The sequence below is a fragment of the Poecile atricapillus genome, chromosome 5 (assembly GCF_030490865.1).
Source record: "Poecile atricapillus isolate bPoeAtr1 chromosome 5, bPoeAtr1.hap1, whole genome shotgun sequence".
In the NCBI taxonomy this organism is placed as follows: Eukaryota; Metazoa; Chordata; class Aves; order Passeriformes; family Paridae; genus Poecile; species Poecile atricapillus.
Genome location: NC_081253.1, coordinates 15400731 through 15420093, shown reverse-complemented (window position 1 = coordinate 15420093; position 19363 = coordinate 15400731). Strand labels below are relative to the sequence as shown.

At 41.6% G+C, this 19363-nt stretch overlaps 1 protein-coding gene across 1 annotated transcript in view; it reads left to right on the top strand.

Moving 5' to 3' along the window:
* The window catches only part of USP37 (ubiquitin specific peptidase 37), a 34805-nt gene extending 15728 nt beyond the window's left edge, over positions 1 to 19077 (top strand). The window contains exons 15-24 of the mRNA XM_058839900.1: positions 404 to 568; positions 2028 to 2093; positions 3022 to 3172; positions 6941 to 7193; positions 9158 to 9324; positions 11127 to 11187; positions 13339 to 13454; positions 14332 to 14401; positions 14875 to 15013; positions 15601 to 19077. Coding sequence (XP_058695883.1) covers positions 404 to 568; positions 2028 to 2093; positions 3022 to 3172; positions 6941 to 7193; positions 9158 to 9324; positions 11127 to 11187; positions 13339 to 13454; positions 14332 to 14401; positions 14875 to 15013; positions 15601 to 15688 — 1276 coding nt within the window. The 3' untranslated portion in view covers positions 15689 to 19077. The remainder of the gene's footprint in view (positions 1 to 403; positions 569 to 2027; positions 2094 to 3021; positions 3173 to 6940; positions 7194 to 9157; positions 9325 to 11126; positions 11188 to 13338; positions 13455 to 14331; positions 14402 to 14874; positions 15014 to 15600) is intronic.
* Positions 19078 to 19363: the final 286 nt, after the last annotated feature.

Genomic DNA, 19363 nt, shown 5'->3' with positions numbered 1-19363 from the left:
TGAGAGAGGTGCACCTGCAGTCAATCTTCATGCTGTTCCTGTTTCACTATACACAAAGCCCTTGGAAACACTCAGCAGTACTTGTTTCTTCCTCCCTATCACTACACAAGAAGGACTGAGTTTTCCCCTTCCCCTTTTCTTGGGGTGTCTGAGATGCGAACAAAGCAGATACAGTAAATATATTCTGGAATTTTAATATTGCACAAGTCAAGTGATGAACAGGGACATAATTACCTGTGTCTTGCAGATAAGAGATGGTCAGCATTTGCCTTCCACCCCAAAGTAATAATCTGGTTTGGTCAGGTGAATGCCTTTGGAAATAAAGACTTAACTTGAATTTTGAATAGGTTTTTTCTGACTTCAGTCTTGAGGTAAACATTTGTCCTTCTCTCATCTCTCTCAGAGTCCTGATTCTTCATCTGAAACGATACAGCTTCAATGTAGCATTGTCTCTCAATCATAAAGTGGGGCAGCAGGTGGTTATTCCAAGATACCTAACCCTGCTTTCCCACTGTACGGAAAGCACCAGGCTGCCACTGACACTGGGATGGAGCGTCCATTCTGCCATGTAAGTGTACAGCTTTGGTCCCTGCTGTGTTAATCATGTAATCAAGGTAGGCACTTGTCAGATCTCCTCCAGAGCATGTCTAGGCAAGGAAACGTTACAATTACGCAGCTTCAGATGTGTGCTGCTAGTTTGTAATGCTGCTGTCATAAGAATATGTTTGGAAAGGAAGCATGATAGAAACAGTAGGAAGAGATGGTTGGGTGTTATCTAGGGAATATTTGGGAAGATAATACTCTTCACTGTCCTTGAAAATCACTTTATATTCTTTTTAAGAACACTTCTGTTAGTAATTTTTAAAATGTAGGCCTCTCAGTCCAAAGTAATCTAGATTACCTTTCCCTTCAGAGCACTCTAACTCTTAACTTAGAAGACAAAATATCCTACCTTTTTCTGCTAATTTTCACTTGCACCTCCTGTGCTATCATTCATTTTTCATTGTCTTTCCTGTGCCACTGTAGTATCTGAGCACTTTACATGCTGAAAATATTCTCTTCTTTTCCCTGTGGCTGTTATTTTTGTACAGCTGCCTGACCTGAGACACAGAGACTAAATGTGCCAGCTGTCACACAGGAAGCATGTGGCAGGATAAGGAACAAGAAGCCCTTAGGTGTCTTGCAGCCTCTGCTGAGTAGCCAGGGTATCCATAGTGAGCTAGGACACATCTGGTGCAGATGTTCAGCAGTGTGGCAGGTGTTGTGCCAAATGTTTAGTGGTGTTTTGGGATGTAAGTGGATGTTTCCCATGAATTTGTTTTAACAGTAGAAATCTCAAACACAACAAACAGTTTATGCTAACCAGAGCAGCAATACTTGAAAATAGGTTGGAAATAGCTTTACAATGTTTGGAGTTTTTATCAGTCATGGAAACCATTGTGATTGACCAGGGAGTGGAAGGGGAGCTAGGCTGGAGAGAAGCAGCCCTGGTTTAGGGACAAGATTAGAAAAGATTTCTGCAGTGGCTGCCATCTCTTTGATGGATGTGTAGTGATAGTGATGGACTTTGAGGAGCCCATGAAAGGATTAAATGGAGCAGGAAGTTGTTTCAGAGGAATCTAGGTAAGGCAGGAGAAATTAAGATGTGGGATATGACAGAAAACCGGCTCATCCAGACAACAGCAGGAGACTGTGGTTTGGGAGCAGGAACTCAAGTGTTGGTGGGAATAAAATATAAAGGAAAGAGTTGTCTTGACACGGCAGCTGAGAGCCTTTAATTTATGAGCTGGTCCCTAAGGGTGCATCGCCAAGAAGTGAATCAAGTTTAAAGGATTATGCATGGTTTTGAACAACTGTTGTTTATTTATAGTGTGATGAAGTTATTACTGTAAATCTAAGCAATTAGCAAGTACATAATGGTATTCTGCTTGTTCTTTCGGTCATGGATTTGCATGCATAGCAGACAAGTAAATACTTATTTTTTAAAGACTGTAACTACTGCGATAAATATTTCACTCTTTTAATAGTTCCCGTCCATTGAAAGCCTCCCAAATGGTGAATTCCTGTACTGTAAGCACTTCCACACCTTGTAGGTGAGTTATAGTCTGAAATGTCCATGTTCAGTGGCCTGGGGTTATGTGGCATAGTTTCTAAGGTATTTTTTTATTTTCTAGTTCTTTTCTGGTTTTTGTGTTGTAAATTATTTCAGCTACTGTCTTTTTTTCATATCTGAGTTTTACTGGTGTTACATGGTAGCTGAAATCAACATCAGTGGTGCAGTTTGCCTAGTTTAAGAAGCAAAATGTTTTCTACTTCTGCAATCTAGCTCTTTGTTCTGACTCTATGGAGCCAAAATGGGTTTTTTGGGAACAGGTGATTGATTCCTTAAGTTTATTTGCAAGGATGAGACAGACGGTTTTTTATTCTGTGAAAAATGTGATATCACACTGGGATGGTTTTGCACTGAGGGATGCTTAAAGACCAGATTTACTAAATAAAACAGAAATCTTGACTTCCCCAGACTCTGTCTTCTGTTCTGAAATAGCAAGAATTTATCTTAATGGAAGAGCAAACAGGAAAAATTAAAAACTGGTGCATTTTTGTACTTTTTACATGGGGGTAATGTTTTTAGAAATCCTATATCCAACTTAAAAAAACTCAAGTCAAATGATTTATGCTAAATTCTATGTGTTAATGTGGCCTTGTCTCAAATGAGTTCAGGCTGGGATTGCAAGGTAATAAAGTGCAGAATCCTTGGCCTTAAAAGCAAGAGCCACACACTTTGTTGCTTTAATGTTGTAAGCCATTATTGCAGGCTTCAAGTAGGTCTGTCAGTTAACCCAGTAAAATAAAGCTTTTCTGAGAACTTTGACTGCCATATTAATAAATTGTCATTTTCAGTTGTTGCGGTTTGTTCCCCAGTTGAACAGTGTGAAAGCACTGCTTCAACAGTTACTTTGAGATGTGTTTGTACAATGCCACAATGCTGTAAAGTTATATAGGCATGTTTTTAATTCACAGAAAATACACTTTCAAGTCAAAGAGCTCTGCAGCACTCTATGTAGATTCTGACAGCGATGATGAGCCATTGAAACGCTCTGTTGCCCATAGCCAAAGGTTGTGCAACATACAGAGCAGAGATCAACAACAACTGCAAGAAGAGCCAGAAAAGGTAAGGGAAAAACCCACAAACTTTCATATACTAGATACTGTATGTGCTCATGTCTGCTGTGTGCTTTTTTTAGCATAAACTGAGTGAAATTTATGTCAGATGAGGTTTTTTTTCCCTCCTAATTAGCACTGCAATGCCGGAAGGGAGTGCTTTGCTAATTGACCTCTCTCAGTTGTCTTGGGTTCCCACTGGGAACAGAAGTAATTGCATTGCAATTGAACTTGAGTTTTCAGGTTATGTATACCAGCTGCTTAGCAGTTTGGTCAGTCCTTTGGGTAACTTCCGCTAATAATGTTCCTGGGCTGAAGTATAATGTGCTGTCAATAATAAAAGTATGCAGTGAAGCCCTTGATTAAATTAGGTTCAGTACAAGTTGGGCTAAGCAAAATACTCAGTTGAGAAAATTTCATGTGCATCCAATCTGTGTCCTCTTTGAAGTGTGGCTTTTAAAATGCTTTTAGAATCTGAAGTTAACAGTCTTTGGAGGTGGACACATAGAAATGTGAAGAGACCAAGTTCCTTGGTGTAATGGCACAGTTGATTTCAAAATGCCTTTGAGCTTTTCCTTGTGACTTGTGTTAATGCTGCCAAGATATTTTTTTTGCCTCTGTCAGGGCAGTGTATTAGCAGGTAGATGAGTTGTGTGGGAAGAAATGATGACCCAGAAGGGAATAGAAGCAGCTTAGAGGATTATCTCACAGTACCACTTTCTTCTGTTAAGAGTGCTGCAGGCCTAGTGCTTAGGATGCTTCTTGCATCTCTACTTCTATAACACTTTCGCTTCACTAAAGTTTTTGACAATGTTCGTAGGGTTATTTTAATCAAGCAGAGAGTTGTGGCCTTGATTATGATGGTATTAAGGGACAGGTGCAAATCTGGTTGAATAGCAGTAGGTAACAAGAGGAAGATATATACATTTTCTGATGTGACGGGAAAATCAAACCAAGGGAGGATCCTGACCCAGTATTTACTAAGTGACAGATACTGAGTATTAAATTTTTAAAAGATCCAGAGCTGGGAAGAGCTGCCAGTTTGATGAAGCTCAGATCTACAGATAAGAATGACCTTGGAAAATCTGAGAAATTGCATAAAAATAGGAGAGGTTATTCAGTAGGAACAGGCTAAAGGTGCTAATCTTATCAGGATTAATCGACTATACACGTGGATAGGAACAACTGGGGAAGCAGTGGGCCTTCAGAAAGGGCATGAAAGGTGATGGTCAATCACAAGGTCAGGCAGATTGAAAGTAGAAGTATCTAGACAGAACCATAGCCTACATACACACTGTGTGAAGTAACCCTCCTTTTTTCCTCAGAATTGAGCTTTAGCTGGAGTTCTGTATCCATCTTTGGGCTCTGGACTGAAAAGGGTTATAGATTAACTGGAGAGGGGCCAGAGGAGAGGAACAGGAATGGTCAGAGGTCTAGCAAGGAAGATTTTGAGAGAAAGAACAGGCAAGTAGTCTTCAGTTTGACCTTTAAAGAAAAATGTAAGCCAGACTTGCGTCTTCAAGGAAGGGGAAGAAGTTAATAGAAACACTTGAGCTGTTTTCTGTGTCTATGGTGGATAGAACAAGAAGTAATAGACTAAATTGCAGACAGTAATTTTTAGATTAAATATTAGGGAAAACTTCCTGATATGGTCAGGATATGTAGGGATGGAATGGATTACTGTGGGAAAACACAGAAAACCCTTTGGTGAAGGTCTTGCAACTGCTGTCCTGCATGGCACACCTATGCCTGGCTGCAGCTGGGGGAAGGAAACAAGCTTCTCTTTGAAATCCCTCTCACATACAGAAAAGGTATTTCAAACTGTCCTAACTGATTCTTCCTGGAGTTCTGTTTGTGAGGAAGAGCAGGTAGTTTCTACTGCACAAGCCCTGTAAGTGCAGAAATTGTGGGAATAAAGCATACTAATTTGAATAACAAATTAATTACAGGCTTTACAGCCTGTTGTGGGAAAGAGACACTGGTGGTGATGATTCCACATAAATGATTTTATTCTGTGGCCATGCATATTGGCCACTTCTCAACCACAGGCCTGACCAGCCGTCTGTTACCATTAACAAGGTTCTCTGACCTCAGTGTTGCCCTGGGAGACCTGGCCCTGGTTTTTGGAAGTAGCAATACTGTTGCTGCACCATTTCTCTTGGTGTGATTCTCAAAACAGCTGTGGTTGGGGTTGCATTAAGGGCTTGGTGGTCACTTTGTCTAGCCAGTGCATCCTTTGCCAGGCACTCCTTCCAAAATGTCCTTGCCATGGGGGAGAGCAGCTGGAATAGCATCTGTACATGGCACTGGGTGGTAGGGGCAAATAGCAGTTATCCAGCTAAACAGGGCAGAACTACAATTCCTGTGATCTCTGCTTCTGCAGATGAAGTAGTATTTGAAGGACTTCTTAAAAATGCTTATTTAAAGCAGCCTGTCTTAGAGCCTAAGCTATTTAAAATCTATGCAAATAATGTCTAGTAGAAAAGTTGTATTCAAATAATACACAGATGCTGCCAAGTCTTTAAAGTCCAGCCGCTGAATTAGTGCTAGTTGTTGGCAGAGAGCCTGGAACTAGGGTTTGCTGAAGAGCTAAACCAGTTTTGATGTTGGTAGCCTACAGGTGCAGAGAGAGAAATCAGAAAGCTTAAAAAGCAGGTACTCTGCTTTACTTACTCAGTGCATAAATAGCTGTGAGGAGAGAGGTTTAAATTTGTCACTTCCCATTCTTGGAGGGCAACATGTCTAGAGCAAGCAGTTTAGTTGGCTTATTCATTTGCTAATCGTGTTTGATAAGGCAGTTTTAATACAAAATGCATGCTGTGTTTGAGTAAAAAGCAGCAGTAAAAATGTAATTTTGTTAATTTTAACAAAGTTCTGGGATCCATCCTAATGCAGTTTGGAATAAGACCGGGATAAGTACATTTTAATAGAAACTATCTTACCCCATTTTTAACATAATATAGGAAAAGAAATTCTAAGCATATGGTAAATAGTGTAATTGTGTAAACATGAATACATGGAGGTTAACCTCCTGATTAACTGTTAATATCAAAATGATTGAAATTACTGTATTATTTGCAAATCACAGTGGTGTAGGAGTTGATGAACATCAGTTTTAGGAAAATTAACTATAAAAAGAAAAATTGAGATTAAGACAAAAGTGTTTTTTTTCTTTCCTCCAGTTGAAATTCTCTTCTCCTTGGGAAAGAATAATTTCCCCTTTCCCTGTTTAACTGTTTTCTTACCTGGTTTGCAAGTCTTGCCCTCCTCCCTCTACTCACATCAAGACTTCATATGGCAAATCTGAAGCATGAAACCTAATTTTAATTGCTCTTCATTACCAGCTCAATTTCAGTTTCTATTCTTTCATCCCTATCTTTGACTTCAGTTACTCTCATGTTGGTGCTTCATCCTTTGTTAACAAACTTGCAATTTCCCTGTTTGTATCTCAGTGTTGACTTGCCAGGGGCTTGAGAATTCATCAGAACCTAAAGGGGAAACATGTTTTGAAGGAAAGGAGAAGGGAAGAGTTATCTTGTGTATGTTAATCCACAAGGCCTGTAAAAACTAATTGTAGTGTGTATTTTAATACTTTTCCATGGGGTAAGTGTAGCTACAAAGGCTGTCTCTCTGTTGGGTCTCATGAAACTATGTTGCATGTTGACAGTGCCAAGCTCCCACTCCCTGGGGTTAATAAAAATAAATCTCCACGGAATGTAAAACTGATGTTATATACCTGTTTATTCAAACACTTAATCATAACTCCATTTATCTCTAGGGTTCAAAAAGAAGTAAAATGGAGGGTGATAAACCCGAGCTGGGTAATGCTGGTTTTGATGGGATGAGTGAAGATGAGCTGCTAGCAGCTGTCTTAGAGATTAGCAAAAGGGAAGCTTCTCTGTCTCTGAGCCATGATGAAGATAAGCCCACAAGCAGCCCAGACACTGGTTTTGGAGATGATGAAATTCAGGAATTGCCAGAAAACCTGGAAACTATGGAGATGGAAAAACCCAAAACAGTATTAGACTCAGGTAAGGCAAAGTAACCATCTTAACTGGACTCTAGTGGACTAAAGCAGGTGACTGATAACATCAGGCTGGTAATGGCTGGTGGTAGGAACTGGATGCAAGTGCACTGCTGAAACTGCCTGACTTGCTCATTGTTTCAGGAATTTAAGCTTCATCATTTTCCTGTGTATAAAGCATTTAATTCATCAAACTGTGAAAATGTCTTTTCTTGTATGTCTGTCATCTCCACAATTCAAAGTTAATTTCCATTTTTTTCCTCTCTTGATTAACACATGCTTCTACAGGTTCCTGTGCCAGACAATTCAATTTCCTAATATTTGGCCATTTGTAGAACTGACTCTTCCATAAGCAGAAAGTATTTTCATTTCTGTAGCTGTTGTAGTCTGGGCAGCACAGTAGCAATGTTCACATGGCATAAGACTAGAATGCTTTCATAAATGCAGATATTTTGTTACTAGTTACTGATGAATTTAAATATATCTCTGTGTTTTTTTCTAAAGCTTTTTATGTGAGAGTAGACTTGTAAGCTTAAGAGACTCAAGTGAATTATGGCCTGTGACAGAGAGACATGGTTAAGTACAAGGAGGAGCCTGTGTGATCTCAGTGTGGGGAAGTTGAGTCTTTCTTTAGCCAGCTGAAGGAAATACAAGTGGTTTATCATTTATTGTGTGCTACGTACGTGCTTTCAGTCAGGTTTTTAATTGCACTAGCATGGAAAAAGATAGTAGCAAAATGCTCCTGTCCTCTAAGAGCCAGGAGGTTAATTAATAACAGAATACCCCACTGTTACCAAAAATGACACTTGTTTCAGTGGACAGCTCTTGACAGCCTTGATGGTGGAAGGCAGTGCATAAGAGTAACACTATGTATATGATCAGCCCTCTTTGTGCCCTCCTTTTTGTACAGTAATGTTGCTTATGGTGTTATGAAAGAGAGTTGTGATAGAATGTGGCCACATTTCAGTCCAGGTTTTCTTTGGAAAGTACAATGTAATTATTTGAAGGCTCTTTTGTGACTCTTAAGCAAAAAGTATGTGTTGAATATACCTTCTGTATTTCTTATATTGGAAGTTTTCAAAGGTCATGTAACAAATTCTGGGGTTTTTTTTCATCTTAAAAGTATTAGACTGATGGATTATGATTCTGGTGCTGTTGGTCTTTTGTTTAAGGTTTAACAGATAGTGAGACTGCTGTGTGTTACCCTTGTTAATAACTAATCAGCAGATACTGAAGTCTGCACAGGACAAAACCATGAAGTTTCACATGGTGCTGCCTGATAGCTGTTGGAGCAGGTCCCGACACTTTCTTAGTTGCAAGGAAGAATCAAAGTGTCCTGCAGTTGCACATGTATGCAGCAATTGAGTGAATGTTCATTTCAGATGTTTCATAATGCACTTTTGCCATAGTGTTTACTTCAAAGGTGAACTAAAAAGTTCTAGTCTTCATGCATCTTTAAAGTTGTACATAGTGTTCACAAGATGGAGGCTCTTAGCTGAAGCAAAAGATAGCACATTTAAACAGTGCTTGAGATTTGTGCTTTTTTTCATCTTGCATTTGGTTTGGCTTTTATTGTGGCTTCATCTATAGTACTCTGAGGTATAATATGCAATGCAAATGTTTATAAGCCATGGTTTCTTACAGAAAAATTCAGATGTCAGCTTCATGGCTACAGAAACCTAATGCTGCGTGGCTTCTGTAGTTAAACTTGCTGTTTCTGAGTGTACATAAAAGGCTAAGAAGAGAACAGGTTCAGGGATTAATCAAATGGTTCACTGTGCAGCAGTTAAAATGTGTATAAGACTGTGCTTTGGAGCTTTTTCCATTTAACTTGTGTGGGTGTTTTATGGTGGGGTGAGCTCCCTGTCAATAGATGTCACTGTGCTGCAAGGATTGTGGTGATTTAAAGATGGCTTAGCTGGTAACAAACAAGACCCAGTAAAGTATAAACTGTGCTTTGTAATTCTTCAGGTCCTGCCAATTTCACTGAGATAACTAAAGATTTTGATGAGAATAAGGAAAACAAAACTCCAGAAGGCTCCCAAGGCGAGGTTGACTGGCTGCAGCAGTATGACATGGAGAGAGAGAGGGAAGAACAAGAACTTCAGCAGGCACTGGCTCAAAGCCTTCAAGAGCAAGTAAGAAATAGTTTGCTTCCTTAAGTTGTCTTTCCCAACACTGGAAACATGAAAGCTAAAGGAAAAACTTGCATTCAGGCAGTAACTGCAAAGGAATTATTCTGCTTTTTTTGAGATAACCAGATGGAAAAAGGGGTTGGGTATCTTCTAACTCCAGTGTCATTAGAGTGATGACACTGGATACATCTGGGCAGATTTTGCATGTACTTTGAAAACTGCATCGCATCACAGACCCACAGATTTCTCAGAGCTCTCCATGCACTTTTGTGCCCTGGTTTGTCACATTTTATTAAAAACTATGATAACCTCAACTAAACTCTTCCTCTCTGACATCAAGATCCCAGTCCACCTTTAGGTTCTCTGGCAGTTGTTTCTTGCAGTGTGTCCTGTCAAGACTCAGTGAAAGAGGCAGGTTTCAAAGCCAAGGCTAAGAATGGCCATGTCAGGTCAGGCTAAAGATGTGTCTGTCCTAGGTGTGTTTCTGATGCTAGCAAGTAGGAGCTGCGTAGTGAAGAATATAGGAACTCAGCATTTATGGGATCCTTCCCTGATAGTAAAGTGGAAAAAAGATCCCAAATAATTTAATTGAAAACAAGTCCTTTAAATTGGGTTTGGGAAGAATGGGGTTCTTGAGTTGTGTGCGAACTCTCTGTATTCCACTTGAATTGCAAGACCTGTAACTGATTTCTACAAGTTTAACCAAGCAGCAGAGAATAAAGCAAGCACTTAGCCAGGTCTTCCTTTAAATAGGTGCCCTTGTCTGCTCTCTATTAATACCAAAGCTGTCATGGTTTTCCTTATGAGATCTGATGTTTCCATGGCTCTTGTTTTTTTTCTTTCCCATTACTCATTATGAGGTGCTGGTTGGTATGTTCCATGCCAGATGTAGCTTTGATTCATCAATGCCGAGTAGTTTAACAAAGATTCCCAAATCCTTTAGAAGTAGTGTGATAAAAGGCCTCATGCTAATAATGTAAAACTGCCCTTTGAGTGTGTTCTGCTACAGTTCTGAAGCAAAAATCTGCTATTCTAATGATTTGGGCATGGAAATTCAGTAGCTGTGGTTATCTTGATTTGAAATACATAGTTGAGGTGCTGCATTCGGGTGTGCTGAAGGCACTCAAACCCTAAATTAAGAAGCCAGCTCGTTAAATATTATTGACTGGCTTGCTGTAGCTCTGGGCTTTCAAGAGTGGTGGGAGGAAGAGGGTCATGATATTATCCAAACATTAGAAGTGTTTGTTGACTTGAGGTTTCTTTGCTACTTGGTAGTGGTAATATGTTTAATACCTGGTTTCTTTTTGCATCCTGCCTTTGTGGATTACACCTGTTACATAGAACCACTGGCTCCACTTTCAAATGGCTTAAAAATAACAAAATCTGTTAGGATTTAATGACTGTGTCCTCATCTGGCTTTGGTCAGAAGTAGACTAAATTTTGCAGAAGTGTGAGGAGCTTTGTGTGTAAGTGACAGTTTTCCTGAGCACAGAGTTGTAAATTCATTCAGATGCTTTTCAAATTAATGATCCAGGGAAAGCATTTGGTTACTGGAGACTTGCTGTGCTGCATACCAAACTTCAGGAGCTTTGACAAGCCTTAATGAAGGTTTGTCCCAGGTTCTGTTGCACGGGAACATTGGACTCTTGGTGGTTGCAAACATTCCTTCACACGGAACCTTTAATTTACAATGTCAAGTTTGTTGTAGAAACCAGAGCAGCACAGTTTCAATGGAAAAAGAGCACCACAAGAATTTTAAACAGTGAAATGTCTCAATGAGCTAAGTTTTGTTCTCTCCCCATTAGGAGGCACGAGAACAGAAAGAGGATGATGACCTCAAACGAGCCACGGAATTAAGTCTACAAGGTGAAACTTATTTAAGTTCTTCCAGTATGCTGCTTTTGAGAGAAAATTGATATGTGTGTATGACTGCAGCTCCTGACTGTCAGTAAGACAGCTGGGATTCATGTTCTTTTGGTGTGTGCTTTGTTGTGTTTGGCACTCAAGGTCAATTTTTCTTGTTCTTGGTTGTGAAAGCAAATGCCAGGAAAAACTTAAGCTGAAAAATTACTTACTTCAGTCACTTGAGTTTTTAGTTAGATATAGAGATATATAGAGATATATGTGTAAAATATTATAAGCAACACATATAATATACATTAATGCATAATATTTAGAGAAAGCACAGTGGATCTTGAAACTTTGCATTCCCAGCAAAGCCAGCATGCTAATGGCCCTAGTCAGAACATAAGAATTATTTGTTACTTGCATTGGTATTTTAGGGCTGATTAATGAATGCCCTAGCCTCTCCTGGAAAAATGAATTGGTGCTGTTTCCATCAGATACAGGATGGGAGGGGGACAGATCTCACTGCAAGGTATAGCTGTTGGGGGTGAAGAAAGAAACCCAAAACATACGATCTGTCTCCTCCAAATCCAGACAGTGCTGTAGACCTCCTCAGGCACTGTTTAACATTTGTGTGAGGCTGGCATGCAAGTGATTTCATACAATCTGGCAGAGCAAGGCATAACTGAGAGAAAATTCCTGCTCCAAAGAGGGTGAGGGAGGGATAATGAAGTATTGTGTTAAGATACTTGTAGTTGCTCAGGGCCTTTTAAAGGCCCTCAGTTGTTACTGGATGAACCTGTCAGCTCCTGAAGAGAAGTAAGTTGAATGCTTCTTGGGCATCCCTTGCCCTGAGCTCTGGCAGGCTAAGTGACCAGTCCTTCTTGGGTTTTTCTTGATTCATATCCAGGAAGAATTCAAGGCTAGAGATCTTTCGTCCCCTTGATTTGCAATTGCTTGGCTGAAAAATGAGCATTTCCTTGCTACTTGTCTCATTTGTAAGATATCAGGGAGCAGTTGTTCAAGGAGATGAGCATAATCTTGAATGCAGAGCTGGTTGCATATGTCTTATGAAGGATCCCAGTGATGCCATAAGCAAAGAACCAGTAGCCATCCTGGCACCATTGATGAGGTGGCCTTTAGCAATTCCTGTGGCAGGTGCTTCATGCACTGACCTACCAAAGTGGCTGTGTTTCTAGGCTGTAGTCTACCCTACAGCCCAAATAAGTGTGGAAAGCAGCAGTAAAGAATTCCCAGTTAAGTAAGAGAGTCATCTATTAACTTCCCAAGAAGATTATACTAATCCAGTGACTGATGATTTAACAGGACAAACAGTGTGAGAATCTCTTTGGCAAAACAACTCCATCACAGCTGGCGTGATAATCTCTTGAAAACAGATGAGAAAAAATTCCTGGGCAGTGTCCTGTTATTCTCAACTTCTCATCCACCCGGGACTCCATAGCTTTAATTTAACTGGTGAAAGTGTAGCTACTTCTCCTAATGAGAACTGTACAAAATCTTAAATTAGTTGGGTAGCTGCAGAACCCCGGGAAGTTTGGAACAGCATGTACAGGGAGCAGTGGTGCCTTCCGGCTCTTTACAGAAAGCTGCGTGCATTTTGCTCAGCCAAGCAAACTGGAAGTTCCTGTGGTGAGCAGCCTTCTTACCATTGAAAACAATGAAAAGATGCCTGCTGCCAGCAGTAGCATTTTGATGCCAGTTTTAATTCAAAAATGCACTTTGTTAATGCAACTTGTAGTTAAAACTGTAATTCATAGCGTCTCGTTGCAGGAACTCGCAGTTCCCTGACCAGACTGGCTGTCCTTCTTTTGCTGTCTGTCCTGTCTGCAGCCCATTGGTGCTCAAGAGCCAATTTGGTGTTAACTGCTTTTTTATCACCCAGCTGTCATTGCCATAGTGCCTTTTTGGAAAAGTATGAGGGAGATGGTGCTAAAATTAATTCCAAGATACTTAACTGTTGCTCTGACAAGTTGGAGAAGGGCAGGAGCTTTTATTTGGAAATTCCAGTATCCCCTGTTTTCCTTGAAAATGAAGCTTGAAATTTTATTATGCTTGTTTATGTGGGTAGATGTACCTCAACCTGTTGTGAATTCCTATGTGGGTGTGGTCCACATCTTCTCATGAAGTTATCATTGTTTCCTTGCTATCTAGAGTTTAACAGCTCTCTCCTGGACAGTGTTTGCTCTGATGAAGACTCTGGGAATGAGGATGTTCTAGACATGGAGTATTCAGAAGCTGAAGCAGAAGAGCTGAAAAGAAATGCTGAGGTGTGATCCATGATTTCAAAAGCCAACTGAGAAATATAGCTATTCTTTATAGTATTGAAGGTAGTTTTAGAGAGCAGGTATAGAGGCTAGAAAGGCCTTTTATTCTGTAAAGTGAAAACATAGAAAATATCTATCCATCAGTCTTACTGTGTTGTTTTAATTACAAAAAAAAAAACCCAATCCAAACCAAACAACCCCCCTCTCCCCCCCAAAAAAAAATTAAAAAAAAAAAAAAATCAGCTTCAGAAACCTTCTGAGTTTCTCTAAGAAACTGTCTTTAACAGTACTGTCAGTGAATTCTGTAAGTAACATATCCTGGTCAAGACCGTATTAAAAAATAAATTGTCAAAAGCCATTGAATAGAAAGAGCATATTTCCTGTATGTAAAGAGGGTGTTGTCCACTGACATTACAGGTGCAGGACAAAAGAATTTGGGATACATATCCAGAGTTAGCTATTGAATCTGTGTACCATTATCAATGGAATGTCTTGATATTTTAGAAGTAAGCATGGTGTTCCTTTTTGGCTTTTCTGTTTATTTGCTGGATTAATTCTGACATCAGTGGAAGTTGCTCAGGAAATGGTTGTTTAGAAAACTTTGCAGTGTAGAGCTCATGTCAGCATCTGTTCTGAGGTCAGAGAAGCTGCTTTGCATGTTCATTGGCTTGCTGATAGATTAAATACACATTTCCCACTTCTGGAAGGACTCCTTGTTTGGTGTGAACCAGGGTGTCTATTTCTGTAATCCTTCATTGGGTTGCAGCTTTGAATTCAGTAGCCAAAGTTGATATCTCAGGTATCATTTATCTTGTTCATAAGCTATGTGGGGAAAAAAAGAATGCCTGAAAGCTGTAATTGTACTTTTCTTTTTCCCCAGACAGGAGAGCTTCCTCACTCCTATCGTCTCATTAGCATCGTCAGCCATATTGGAAGCACATCATCTTCAGGTAAAAGATGCCACATTTCTATTCTTCATCTCTTACTTAGCTTGAAAAATCTGTAATGCAGAATTATTTATAGGGAAGAATTCAGGCAGCAAAGCAAATCTTCTGTCCTGATTTGCTGATGGGGGAGCAGGTTGAGGATATCATGGTGCCTGACTACAGCATGTAGGAAACGTACAGCTTATGGGTTCTGTAGAATTGCTTGTGCTTGTTACCAGCTGATTGAGGGACCTAAAGGGTCTTTTAGCATTTAAATGACATAGGTGGCTGGACCAGGGTACCTAGCTAACCAGTTCACTGGTTGAAGTGCAGCATGGAAAGGTGTGCAGAGAAGTTGTGGCTGCCCCATTCCCAGAAGTGTTCAAAGCTGGGTCAGATAAAGCTCTGGGCAGCCTGGGATAGTGGCAGGCAGTTTGGAACAGGATGATCTTTGAGGTATTTTCTGACCCAAACCATTCTGTGATTCTGTTGTTAAGGTCATTATATCAGTGATGTCTATGATATCAAGAAGCAGTCCTGGTTCACCTACAATGACTTGGAAGTCTCTAGAACTCTAGAGACCACCGTTCAGTGTGACAGAGACCGAAGTGGATACATCTTCTTCTACATGCACAAGTAGGTGTCTTGGTGAATTTTGGTCCTAGAAATTGCCTGCTGTTTATGAGGAAATGGGCTTCTCTTCTTCCTCTGGTCCTCTGCTGGGATGAAAAATGTTTCCAGAATGACAAAATTGAAGTGCTCTGAGTTCAGAGGTATGGGATTGTATGTCAGTAATACATAGTGTTTTAAAAAATGCATTAAATTATATTTTAAGAAAAGGATTCAGTGTCTCAGTGCATGTGTTACACCAGGAATCATAATGGAACTTGAGTTTTTTTCCTCAAGTGCTGTGATATTTGTAAATGCTCTTACCCATGCTCCTAACAGTTGTATTGTTGCAGCCATGGTCATCTCAGGATACAGCCAAAATGAGGTTTGTAGGTAGAAATTATGTTTTCAGGCACACAACTGAAGAAGGTTTGTGCCCCCCTCTTCTGCCTTTGCTGGTGCTTGGAGATGTCAGATAAGACATCTCTCTTTGCCAGGATTTGAAATGCTTGAGTTTGTGGAGTAAATCCATTTGCTGATTCCCTCAGGGCTGTTTTATGCAGTGGTGTGTTATTGTACTAAAGTTTCACTGTTGGTCTTTCCTTCTGTTGTAGAGATATCTTCGATGAGTTACTAGAAACAGAAAAAAATGCACAGCCACTTAGCATGGAAGTAGGAAGATCGGTTCGTCAGCCTCTGTGAAGAGTAAAACACCTTGTTCCTCCTGAGGAGCAAGGAAGATTCTGAACTTGTGCCAGACACGCAGGAGTAACAAACAGCTCAGGGCCAAAACATGAGACAAAAGGTAGAAATATGGGACGCTCAGTTTGTTGAACCATCTGTGCGAGTCCTGGGCCTGAACTTCGTGTTTAAACCTTGACATCCAGAGCGACCCTCCTGTGATGAAATTTTTAATGTTTCTCAAATGATTTTGTCAGCATGGAGCCTTAAAGAGTTGTGACAAGCCACAAGACTACAGCTGCTCATAAACTGGTTTAAAAAAAATAGTGCAAAAAGAGACTCAACTTTAAAAGCCCATTCACCTGTGAGATGTGAGTGGCGAAGATTTACATATCACTCGGCGCTTTTTTCTTTTCTCCAAGAGCAATTTAAGCAATAGACTGTAACCTGGCGTGTGTTGTGTTAGTAATATTCACTGGAAAGCCAGATCACTGAGCAGGCTCTTGCCAGTCATCTGGCTAACAGGCATTTTGGAATCACTCAAGCTGATGCGTTGTGACATTCATGGGCTTGTAAGCGCTCTGCTTATTTACGTGCGGTTCCAGGAAACAAACTGTCGGTGCTGTGGAATGTATTGATACCTGGTGGCAGCTCTGTTGTTTTTTTACACCATTCACTGTCATCCTCATTTAGACGTGAGATTATATATGTGATTTCTTTTGTTTTACAAGCTCTATTATTTGATTGCATTTTCTCCATGAGGTTGTTGGATCAGTGCCGTTTGGAGAGGCGAGGTCTCTCGTTGGGTGTGCTGTGTTTCACACTGGAGTTGTGTTGCTTAGGGCTGCTCCGATGTGACTCTAGGATAGCTGAGTACCTGGAGCAAACAGAGCAGTGGCAGGAGGTGAGCGACAGCCTCTCTGCATATTCTGGGAAGGAAAGGATGTTCTGGCACTACCCTTCCTGTGCAGCACCTGACACTTGAACTGCTCTGTGACCGAACCGTGGCCTTGCCATGGTCTTGTGTTACCCCAGGGTAAGAGGCTTTGTACTGCAGCCATGTCTCCATTCTCCTCTTTAAGGAATGCAGGAGTGCTCAAACTGTGAAACTAAACCAGGTGGAAAGCTTTCAGAAGGCCCTTGTTCAGCATTAACAGAACGTGGTTAGGAAGGAGTGAGGCTTTCTACTGGGTTTAGAAGCATGATGCTCCTTTTACAGCTTGTTTCAGCCGTGGGGGGAGAAGCCTATTAAGTTCATTTTTTTTCAGCACCTTTGCACTAATTAAGCAGGGGCAGATGTTTCCTTTCACTGACATTGGCTCATTTCAGAGAAGTTGTTGCTGTAAGCAGAGTAGTTGCTCTTGTTTTGGCCTCTAGTTCTGATTTTTGCAGCCTGAGTTTTAGAGGTGAAATACTTCTTTAAAAAAAAAAAAAGAAGAAAAATACCTTTTTTGCCATTGAGATAGTTTCTGAGTTTTTTTTAACTATCATTAGGAGTTTCTCAGGAATAAATTGGCTGCAGCAAAGCAGACAAAACCATCGATTTCGGAGACAGCAGGCACCTTTCACGGACACTTCCACACTAGAGTTTATCCTGTCAGGGCTTGTCGCTGCCCTCAGGGGCCTCTTCCCACTTGTGTGCAGCAGCGAGTGACAGTGTCGGTGTCCTGCCCACCCCGAGCACTTGGGGGACCGTGGTGAGGTGAAGACTGCCCTTCCCAGTCCCCAGGTGGGACGTGCACAGGGGCCCTGGTCACGGTGGTGTCTTCCTGGTCTCTGAGCCAGGAGCAAAGGCTTGGTTTTAGACATGCTAGAGTGTTTATCTGGTGGGATGCAGCCTGAGGGGTGTGTGTGTTAATTTATTACAAAGCATTATACTTTTCTTTTGTCAGTACTAATTTTGGTCAAATTCTGGGTGATGGGAAGAGGTGCTGATGTGGGAGCTGTCCTTTGAACCGAGTGCCCTGTGAATGTGATGGACTGCTCCGTCCAGAGGGCAACCTGTTTTCCCCAAGCACATCCTATGCTTGTGCTGTAAATAACTGGTATTCCTGTAGTATCAGAAGTCAGCTCTGCTTTTTTGGGTGGCAAGGTTGTTTTTACAAGGCGCTGCACTCCGATTAATTTATAATAAAAGCAAACATTGCCTGATTTTTCAGTGCAGTAACTTTTGTTTAAAACCAGTTTCGTTTGGATCAAGGTGTAAGAGCTGATGCTTGAAACCAGTGTTCCTTGTTTTATGAAAAATTCTTGCTTGTTATTCTAGTCATTAAGAATTTGCAGACATATATTATAATTTAAGCTTTTTTGTTTGGCATATGGCAGCTCAGCTGCACCTTCACCCGGGCAGGAGTGTCCACAGAGCCCCTTCCTTGCAGAAGCCAGCTTTTCCCTGCTCAAGAGCAGGGGGGAGGATGACAGGTGTGTAATCCTCAAGAGCTGTGCTGCCCACCAGTTGTGTCATTCCCACTGCTCACCCTGTTGCAGCAGGAAGTTCACTAAGGTTGGCCCTTCCATGTGGGATACCTGTCCTTGGGTATAGGTAGGTGAAGCTTAGTTATGGGCCCTGAACATGTACTAGATCTTCCTCAGTTAAACATTTACCCACTTCTGAATCAACCTAGTTTAGTACAAGTGTGATTCAGCAGAGACTCAAGGAACTCCCATCTCTCTGTTCCTTTCATCCCTTCGTTGTCTGACTTTGATAATTTGCTCTTGATTTACACCCCTGATGTGAGAGGGGCAGAGCTTTCGTGTCAGTTGACTGGAGCTTGTGTGTGGGTCCCTGGGGAGCCCTGGCCGGCAGGGCTGCACAAAGAGCCTTTGCAAAGCGAGGACTGTTTTCCCAGCCGGAGCAGCGGAGTGGGACGGACGGGAGGAGAGAGCGGAGCTCTGCAGCACCTGTGGCCTCAGCCTCGCCTTCCCCCCCTGCTCAGTGCAGCACAGATAAGATCACCCGTGCATCTTCCTTCCCGTCCTGCAGTCCTGCATCCGAGGAAGGGCTGACTGCCGGCTCGGCGCTTCCTGCTGCGGTTCACCCTGGCACGAGGCGTGCGGGGAACGTCGTGCTCCGGGGAGGGGGGCTGGGAATAACTCATCTGCTTTGTTTTTAATGGAGCTAATTATCCCTGTAATTGCCCGCCAAAGAGAGAAAAAGGGGTGCAGGACCCCTGGCAGCTGCTGTCCGTGTGGTTTGCTGCCCGACTCCAGCCTTGCCTGCCCCTGGCTTCTGCCTGCACCCTGACTTTCTGGTTCTTTACACTGTTGATGTGGAGCAGTGCTTTTCTCTGTGTTTTAGCAGACCTGTTCCTCTCTATTCTTTACAGTTTTTGCTCTTGGGTTCCCCCTGCCCATTTTTAAATGATGTGTAGATAGATTTTTGTGAAATTAAAACCTCTTTATTAACCCTCTATTGATTTGGAATCTTATTTCTGCTGGCTCTCCCTTTTGCACTGGGACTTTGCTCGGTTGCCTGGGAACATCCTGTGTATGTTCAGTGCCCCTCAGCACGTGTCCATGCTGGTCCCACTGAGAGACATGTCCCCATAGGGGACACCGCAGTGCCTCTCAGCATCCCTGTAGAGCCCAAGTAGAAAGGAGATGCCCTCCTCCCCTCCTGGGTCCAAGGACAAGTGATCCCTGGTGTCTGTCCCCACAGGCACAGTGTCCCCTGCTTTACCTTTGGTATCACATGTA